At 40.0% G+C, this 9,658-nt stretch overlaps 2 protein-coding genes across 3 annotated transcripts in view; both read right to left on the reverse strand.

The window, feature by feature from the left end:
- Nucleotides 1-1,590: 1,590 nt before the first annotated feature.
- On the reverse strand, nucleotides 1,591-2,805 carry LOC106517958 (G-protein coupled receptor 84-like). The gene has a single exon (XM_014009013.1). The coding sequence runs from the start codon at nucleotides 2,803-2,805 to the stop codon at nucleotides 1,591-1,593; it is 1,215 nt and encodes a 404-aa protein (XP_013864467.1).
- A 656-nt stretch (nucleotides 2,806-3,461) lies between these two features.
- LOC106518037 (zinc finger protein 385A) overlaps nucleotides 3,462-9,658 on the reverse strand; it is a 40,547-nt gene continuing 34,350 nt past the window's right edge. For both annotated transcript variants that reach the window (XM_014009120.1, XM_014009121.1), the window contains exons 4-8: nucleotides 7,390-7,558; nucleotides 6,865-7,161; nucleotides 6,065-6,252; nucleotides 5,887-5,973; nucleotides 3,462-5,761 (exon numbers count right to left, since the gene is read on the reverse strand). In XM_014009120.1, the coding sequence (XP_013864574.1) occupies nucleotides 5,531-5,761; nucleotides 5,887-5,973; nucleotides 6,065-6,252; nucleotides 6,865-7,161; nucleotides 7,390-7,558 (972 nt within the window). In that variant the 3' untranslated portion in view covers nucleotides 3,462-5,530. The remainder of the gene's footprint in view (nucleotides 5,762-5,886; nucleotides 5,974-6,064; nucleotides 6,253-6,864; nucleotides 7,162-7,389; nucleotides 7,559-9,658) is intronic.

The raw sequence follows: 9,658 nt of genomic DNA on the forward strand, positions 1-9,658 counted from the left end.
GAAAGAAAGAAAGAAAGAAAGAAAGAAAGAAAGAAAGAAAGAAAGAAAGAAAGAAAGAAAGAAATAAATAAAGGTTCTATGGTGCAATAAGGAAAGATGACAAAATGTTTCCATACAGAGAAAACACAAAAAGTTACATGTACACCAAAAAAACACAATACTTTTTGTTTTTTGTCTCATTACTACAGTACATGCGTAGATCTCACAAAATAAAAGTCACCATCAGATTATTGCTCTAGTGACAAAGCTTTACTGTTATCATACAGAACTAATAAGAACAAACAGACTCATAAAAATGTTCACATCAAACGGCTTGTTCCTTTTTAACTGAGTGGGAACTTCCTTCTCCTGTCACTGAGCCATAATTAAAATTTGCTCAAACACAAAAATACATGCAAGGAAATGCAAAACAGAAATGAGCCAAATTATTTAAACTTTGTTTTCTTTAAAACAGAGTTATAAGTGTTGATGAAGACTGTTTCCTGTCCAGAACATTTATTTCTTTATTTTTTATATGGAAGGATACAAGTCAGGATCTAAGTTGTTTTGTYGCTTTGTGACAGCAGATCTCAACTAAACTTTATTTCAAACAAAAAACAAATATTTAGCAACGTTAGCATAAATGAAAAAGTAATCATGAAAGACTTAATGTTTAATATAGTGGTCTTACATATCACAACTTTAACAGCTTGAATCTTTGAAAAAATATACTTGCCACACTTTTTTTGCAGCATTCCTTTTATTTTTATATTTTTTCATTTTGTTAATAGTTGAAACGCTGTATTATTCAAAACATCTTACAAAGGGGTTTTCAACAGTAGCAAAAATGAATTTGGTCAGGGTATTTGATTGCCTGGTTTGTAAAAGAAATACATGAATCAATATGAATATGTGAATCAGAGATAAAATGAGTAAGAATCAGTTTTAAAAAGTTAAAACCTTATCTTCAGAAGAGCATTTATCTTCTACATTTACTGTAAAAAATAAATGTTGTGGTCTTCAAAATAGAAACACTRATTTAGTAAAACTGGAAAGTTTGTTCTATGTAATCAGATGTTAAAAGACGTCCAAAAAGTTTCCTTAAATTCAGCTGCCGAGTTGGTGGAAAATAGCTCTCAATGAGGAAGTTTCAAGATTTAAAATATCTTTGGCCATTCTTCATTTTCATCAMAAATATCCTGTGAATGACGTCAAGAAACCAGGAGCAAAAAGGTTTCCCAACCTTTACAGTCTTGAAAACCCTGTGATTCAATCAGAGATGGCCACCAGGTGGAGGTGAAGACTTATAAAAGTAGAGGATCCAGCTCATTATTTAATTGTCCTCTGATGACCGGCTGGTTGTAAYAAACCCGGAAGCATTCACAGATCTACAGTCTTACTAATATCAGAACAAACTGAGAAAGAAACTATCAGGCCATCATATGAAACTTTTTTTTATATAAATAAACAATATTTTTGACTTTTATGACAAAATAGTTTTTTTCTGCCACAGTCAAAAAAGTAAGCACTGCTGTAAAGAAATAATAAATCRCACGTATAATCTCTCTTGTTCTCAACAATCATAATGATAAATCAACATTGGTTATGGTTTCACCCTCTGCAGCCTCGGMAGCAGGACCAGAGACAGGTGAGGGGAGCAGCAGCTCTGGTCAGCAGCACGTTGTAGGCCTGTCGAAACTGTCGGTTCATGACGGCGTAGAGCACAGGGTTGATGCAGCTGTTGAGCCAGGTGAGGTTTGCACAGAACATGTACAGAACCTGTGGGGCGCGGTTGTGTTTGTCGGCTATGTTCAGAATCAGGAAGGGGACAAAGCAGAACACGAAACACAGAAAAACGGTGAAGCACATGCGTGTCACACGCTTGAATTCACCATCATCTCCTGAAGTTGCAGACTGCGAGGCCGGGGCAGCTGGGGCAGGTTTTTGGATGGCCGCGTTGTCACTTGATGATTTTTTGGCTGTGGCTGAGCCCTGAGTGGGGTTGCATGACTTGCCAGGATTAACAGCATCTGTGTTTTGGTCCAATTCCAGCTGGCTGCTCAGTTCAGAGCTTTCTGTCTTTGCCGCACCACTCTCCACTCCGCTGTCATCAGTCGTCTGATCTGAAGGGGCAGGCTTCTTCTTGGACGAGCGTCTGCTGAGCCTGTAACGGAGCAGAGCTTTCGATGCATTTCGAACCTTCTTGTAAATGAGCAGGTAAAATGCTCCAACGCACCCCAAACCGATAAAGAAGTAGAAGAACAGCAGGATGGTGGTGTAGGGGCGACCCCTGGTTCGATGGAARCTGCATGTGCACACATTAGGCACAAACACGTAGACGGACCAGAGGGGGGCAAAGCTGGCCAGGCCTAGTCCCCAGGCTGAGATCAGGAGCAAAGTCAGTCCATGGTTGGAAAAGACGCGGTCAAAAACAGGCCTCTTTGCAACCAGGAGGAATCTGCTCACTGCCACCAGACAGAGGGTGATGATGGAGACGGAGTTGGAGAGKAAGAGGAGCAGGCCGAAGATGCTGCACCACAGCTGGCCGCTGCRCCACCTGAGGTGGAGGTAGGAGTCCACAGAGATGGGCTGCAGGACGGTGCAGTACAGGAGGTCAGCTATGGCCAGGTTGACGATGAGCACGTTGAAGCGAGTCCGCAGACGTGGGTCCAGGACGAAGGCCAGGACCGTCATCAGGTTCCCCACGGTACCGGTGATGGTCACGGCACATCCCCACACCACGGCAAAGTACCGGTAACCCACCACTGAAGGACTGTAGCAGGAGAAGAGGTCCTCCTCTGTGTGGTTTGTGTCATTCAGCAGCATTTTATTAGGTTCCTGTCGCTTCAGAAGCTTTGGCAGAGACACTGACCACGGAAACTATAAAAACAACTTCAAAGTTAGACACTTGTTCTTTGAATTCTAACTTCAAATTCAGACTTATTGAAATTTTATCAGCACCAAACCGACACAAGTAAGAGTTGGAGCAAACATTTTTACACCAAGCTGCAGTCAACAGATAAACTGGAACACTGAAGTCTGAAACTAAAATAAAATTTTATCTTAAAGAAATATTTAAATACCTCAGCATTTAGAAAAAAATGTTAAACAGGTATTTTAAATAAAAATCAACATTAACCCTTTTTAAAACAGAATTATAACAGTGACTTGTTCCGATTCTCACCTTATCGTTGCCAACGTCCACTGTTCTTGTGTTATTGGTATTTTTTTCTGATTGTCTCACTTCCTCTCTGCGTGTTATTTGTTTGTGAAGCTGACCAACTTATTTTTAATTTGCTCTACTGCACTGACACACAAAAACTCAGTCMAATTGTAATAATTACTTGTTAAAGCACAAAAATGTGGATTTGCTTTATTGTTTTTTAAATTTATTAACTAGATATACCAGTGTTAAACCTTCTGCATTACAAAAATAATCATTCATCAATTAATTTAGAAAAAAAAACACAATTATCCACTCCTTACAATCATAAATTCASTTTAATAGTTTTCTGTTTTTTTCTGTTTAAATAACAATTAGGAAGCCCCGACATGAACTCCCCCCCCCAAAAGAATTTACATTTACACTTAAGTTTGAATACATTTGTCTTAACTAACATTTATTACGTTTGTTGACATTTTTTTATTGCAGTTGAAAAAAAACAAGAACAGAAGTGCTGACGGTATTGCTACAGATTTTTCACTTTCTAAAGCTTTCTAGTGGTTCACAAAGATCAGAGCAGAAAAACAAAATGATGTGTTTTGGTTATTGTTTTTTTTTTTTTATTTGCATACACCTACTCATCTACGGTCCTTTTTCTTGTCCTGCGGTAGCATAATGCTGGTGTCTTTCAACCTTGGGTATCGATTTCTCCTGGTCAGATTTTGCTGAAAGGTGGTCTCCTCAGCGTGCACGGATCACCTGCAACTAAAGTCATGAATGATAAAACTGTCATGCTGTGCTCACAGTGTTGAAGTTATTTCACAAAGACACTGAAAGCTCTCAGCTGTGCTGTACGGGTGAGAAAACGATGACAGGTTTTTCATATTTTTGAGTTTCTGAGGACAGTGACATGCAGACCTCTCATCACAGCAATTAACCTGCTTGCTTTATGAACACTGTTGCTGTTAGTGATGGGAATTCGTGAAAATTTCACAATGCCAATAAAGACCAAATTTTCTTTTAACGTGTTTTTCCTTTTGATTTTTTCCCAACATTGTAAATGAATCACAAAAACAAATACTGACATCTGCACAGTGCACATTTCTCAAGCTCTTCTGTATGTCAGTTCAGCTTTAAATCTAAGTATCATTTCTCAGCTTTTGCTGTTCCTCTTTGACTTCCTGTTTGCATCCTGCAGAGGTAAATATAGTTTTGAAAATGTAGAAGTACAGTACACCATGATGTTTGCAAGAAACTTCAGAACTGATATGCAAATTCTGAGAAACCTACSTATTTCTCTTAGTACCACAAAAGGCAGAAGTTTACAGTGGTGCAGTCCGCTGTACAGCTAACACCACAGGCAACTACAACAACTAACTGCGGGTTTGACGATATCGACGCTTCAAACCTGTGATAAATATTTGCRGAGATGAACAGTTTAAACAAACGTGAGAGGTAGGGTTTTAGGTCCGAAGTGGAAAATCACATGATGGATGAAGCCTTTAGGTTGCAAACTGTTRGAAAACGATTGGTGGAAATTTGTGTTTACGTTCCTCTTCAAACTGTTTGTACAAACATGCTGATTACTCAATGATAATTGAACAAATAGTTCAGATTTTTATTAAAGTGGKGATCTGTAGAAAGATTATGAGCAATTAATATCTTACCTGTTGCACATAACTCACTGACTAACTTCAGTTTGAAGAAATGTAGTTTATGTCTAACTGGACTGAGCTAATAAGTGGTTAAGTGTGGTCAAAATAAAAAATAATTGGTTTCCTCTACAAAAAACAATCCTATTTTTAAAACATGTCATAGTGGTTCATGCAAATTTTATTTGATTAAATATTAATTTCATCCTACATTTTTTTTACATCAAATTCAATCATTATTTGCCATTAATTGTAGCTGCATTTCAATGCAGCCTGGAGCACCTTCTAGATGAATATCATYATTTTTTGCCAAAATAATCATGCAATGTGAAACAGTTAGGTTTATAAATAAAATTAGCTTGTAGCACTATAACTTTTTTTTTAGATTGGATTAGATTGTTTTAAAACGGAGCAGTCTACTTTGCTCTTGGTCTAAATGACCAGCCAATTCCTCATTAATCCAGTYCGAATTAACCTCCAAACTGAAGTTGTTCAAATATTAATGACTCAGATATTAATTGTTAAAAAGTTTTCCACAGAACCCCACTTCAAAAGATCTGAGCTATCACTKTAAAAGATGAAGGAAAACCGGAGAGGATGGAAATATACTGTAGTTCTCTACACGATAACAAGTAACACTTTTCATCTTCTATAAATTAAAGTTTGTCTCTTGATGGCACGTTTGCCTCCAGTTCACAGTGTGCTTCTTCCTGATTCGTCCTCAYGTCCTCCACCGTCAGTAAGGAGCGAAGAGGACTGGCCCGTGTGTGGTGCGGATGGGGCCCGGGGCCGGCCTCAGCAAGCCCAGGGGTGTTCCCTGCAGGAGGTGGGGATGGGGGTGATGAGGGTGGGAGGTCAGCCCAGGGGGACGTAGAGCCAGCTGATTAGAAGATGCTGCTGCTGCCATCGCCGCAGCAACAGCCAGAGGACTTGGTAAAAGTCCAGCCCCTAGAGTTTTTGGAAGTTCCTTCGACAGAATAAAGACATGTCAGACTGTGACTAAGGATGCCGTCAAAATGAATCTTTAACAGCCAGCTTTAAGGAAAAGTGATAAAATATGTAGAATGTGGGAGAAACAAAGTGAATATKTACCATGAAGTCTGTGCGCTTCTTGTGCCGGCTGAGAAGAGGATTGGGTTTACCCGCAACTCCATCTCGATGCCTTCTGCTTGATATATGCTGCAGTGRGAAAGTAAAAAAGAGAAAAGAAGAAATCTTAGTTGTTCAGTAAAACAACTCCCTCCAGGGCTTCACTGCGTGTCGTTCTCACCTGTTTCAGCTGCAGCTCCGAGTTGACTCTGACGTTGCAGATCTCACAGTGGAAGGTGCGTTCCTGAGTGTTCGGGTCAGAGGACACCTCACCTCCCTGCTCAGCGCTTGGTTTGGGACCCAAGCGTGGGTACGCTTTAATAGGCCCAAGTCCACTTCGAGCTTCCAGGATAGTTTTGTGTTTGGTTCCTGTGAACAAAAAAAAAATGCATTAAATACTGTAGAACATGATTGTTCACATGGAATAATCAAATGTGCTTGAATAAAATATTCAGAAGACAGCACACAACTTATACTGTATAAGAAGAAGTACAKCTCACAATAATGATTCTGATCATCTGTATTCCCATCTATTACTGCTAYTCAAACAAAATCAAATAAGAAATRGGACTCTGAAAGTCTCTCAAACTTTGCTCCTGGTTCTTTCAAGCCTGTGTGGGTGAAAAGTCCTTCAAAAAAAAGGATGTTAATTTGCAGTTCTATTATATCTGGACAAACCTCTTGAATGTCAAGTGAGAGGATAAAAACCTCCAAAGCCCCAGATGTGAAATATATCAAGCTCAAATGTAAGAGTTTTTTTTTTTTTTGTAACTGCGTGATTGGGTGACATTAGCTTTAATGTAGGAAGTGAGATTTTGCAGTTTAACTCCACTGAACAGCAGCAATGAATGCTTAAGTTTTCTAATCTAAAAATTCATAGGAATYCTCCAAAACATCCACTTTATGGCTTATTTGATTGCTTTTGAAAGCTTGTAATAAAGTGTATTTAATGCAAGCCAGCTCTGAAAAAGCTGGACTAACCTTTGTTATGTGCCTCCAGCTGTGAGAGGGAATTAACTGCTACTTTGCAGAGAGAGCAGTAGAGGAGTTTCTTTGCTTTCTCCTCCTCTGAYTCTCCTGAAGAGGGACTGGGGGCTGGAGACGGCATGTCCGGGTCTGCAGAGGGGTTGCTGAGGGCTGCAGAAGGGGACGGAGAGGACGGCAAAGGCGTGCTGACAGACGACAAAAGGGGACACTCTGTGTCTGCTGGGTTCTGCGCCGAGAGACTGCTGGGGGTCAAAGGTGACTCTTTGAAGCTGGGAGGGGACTGAGTGTCATCTGGAAACAGCACAAAGCTTTCTGCTCAATAAATTCACACATTTGGCACAGTTACTTGGTAAATAYTTTGTCGCCATTAATCTAAATTTCTACAGGATTTCAAAAGACAAATCGACACTAAACTCCTCTCTCGTTAATTCAGACCGTCCCATCGCTTCAGCTGTGTCAGTTTGTCACATATTCTTCACTCGTTCATGTGATAATGTCTCAATTCAAAGTGATGCTCACCCTGCTTGTTATAAGTAGGATCAGGGCTGGATGGCAGGAGACCTGGTGGGGAGGGTGAAGCAGGAGGGGGCTGTTTGTCTCCATCTTGGAGACGAGACGTCTTGGATGTCTCGATACCTTTCACCCTTCGAGCGTGGCGGTTCCCTTTATAGTGTGCCTCCGCCTGACTCTGGAAAATAAAAATAAGAAAACATTTCACRATTTGATTGGACTTTGTTCTCTTTYGGACCCGATATTGGTTTCCTGTAGCTATTCTGTTTCTCATTACTCTTCACTCCTTAGTTTTAACTCTTTTTCTTTGTTCACAGTATTCATCCATCTATTCTCTTCTGCGGTAGGTTGTAGAGATAACAGTCACCCCTCTTCATTAAAACACTCTCCAGCTCAACATGGAATCCCAAGTCATTCAAAGGCCAGAAAAGCTAAATAATCCCTTAAGTGGGATCTGGATATTCTCTTGGTTTTCCTCCAAAAGAAGCTGACCAGGAGGCCTCATGCTTGAACMGCTTCAGCAGACTCCTTGTGGTGCGAAATGTAGTAAAATTTATATGAGCTTACAAATTTAAACAATTCAAAAACCTTTGATGAGTTTTTAATAACATGTTAACACAGTTTCAGGCATCAAGCAGCTCATCAAGATTAACAAACAACAATCAATGAGAATAGAGATTAGCTTCRCACACACGGGGCAATCCCTTGACCCAGGGTTACCGTACATGCTTTTTATGCATTTTATGATTGTAGTCTTCATAAGGTAACTACAGCTGCTCAAAACAGACACAAAACATGCTATCACATAACTCTCGGCAGTCACAACACAACCATTTTAGTCATATTGAACTGAGGCATGRTGGAGCAGTTGTTAGAGCTGTTGTCTTGCAGCAAGAAGGTTGCAGGATTRCCTCCTGATCCTTCTGGTTGTAGTTTACTCTGGGTGCTCCAGTTTCCTCCCACGGACCAAAACCATGCAAATYAAGTTAATTGGTAACTCCAAGTAGCCCCTATCTGTGCGAGTGTGAATAGTTGTGTGTCTCCATGAACTTGTGACATTTCCAAGATATGGCCCACCTCTCACACAGTGATTGCTGATGAGAGGCGCTTGGCCAGGAAATGAGAAGCGAGGGAAGAAAATGGATCCAAAGCAGCATGCCTCTTCAGCCTTGRGAACTGTTGTGTCAGAGTTGTAAGTGTTCATTTTTAGTTTCCATTACAAGAAACAGTGGCTCTTCTCTGTGACGGAGATGGACYTCCTCACCCAGTCTTTAAGGTTAAGCCTGACCACCTTATGTAGGAAGATCATTTCAGCCACTTATACCCAAGATCTAATTTTTTGACCATGATCCATATCTCATGTCTGCAGGTGAGGGCTGGAGTTTATTTCCCCCTCAGCAGCAAAACTAAAAAATAGGAACTCTTCTTCTTTTTACCAACAGCTGCTTGATAAGATATTTGCAAATCAATTTTCCAGCTTTACACAAATTYTACAATCTGCTGAGAAGCAACTGGAGCGAACAGGGAGAAGATGACGATGCACGATCCAAAAATTGCAAAACACCATAACAAATGTACAGAGGGTGGTACAAAACAAGAAYTAAATATACCCCAGAAAGTCAACAAATCAGGAAAAAGGAGCAATCTAAACTGTTTTGATCACTRAACAGCATGAAAGATAAGACGTATTATTGTTATGTGATTGCTTGTTGAATGCAGGTGAGGCAGATCAATGAGAAGCAAAAAAGTAGTGAAAGAAATCCAAACAAAAAAAAGGATCTCATCACAAGTTTCAAACTGAAGCTGAAGTTATTTTAATATTGATTAAAGCAAATGGATTAAAAGAGGAATTACTCACAAACTCTTAAAGTAAATTGTTCCATTCCATTGCAGTTCCCTAACCTTAACTCCACAGTGTTCCTGTTCTAAAGTAACTTTCAGCAAACTCAGCTCATGTCCTGGTTCTGTTTTCTCTTTGTGGGTCCTGCAGCTGACGTCACTAAACAGGCTGAAAGCTCACTGCTGATGAGGCTGTCAGAGAGGATTAGCTTCTGAATTTTCTTGTCTTTCTTCACCACTGCTTTAATCACAGAACTGCTCTGCTGAGTTGATGATGAACACTGAGTGGTTGGATTACCTAAAAACGAGCCTGACAGTGACAGATGACGGCCTGCTACTGAAACAACTGAAATGTTTTCATAAAGTGGACACTGAGGAGGATACAGGAAAACACTGAAACACAAAGAATTAAATAAGATCTTAATATGTTGGTTTGGAG

Source organism: Austrofundulus limnaeus, unplaced genomic scaffold (genome assembly GCF_001266775.1).
Source record: "Austrofundulus limnaeus strain Quisiro unplaced genomic scaffold, Austrofundulus_limnaeus-1.0 Scaffold55, whole genome shotgun sequence".
In the NCBI taxonomy this organism is placed as follows: Eukaryota; Metazoa; Chordata; class Actinopteri; order Cyprinodontiformes; family Rivulidae; genus Austrofundulus; species Austrofundulus limnaeus.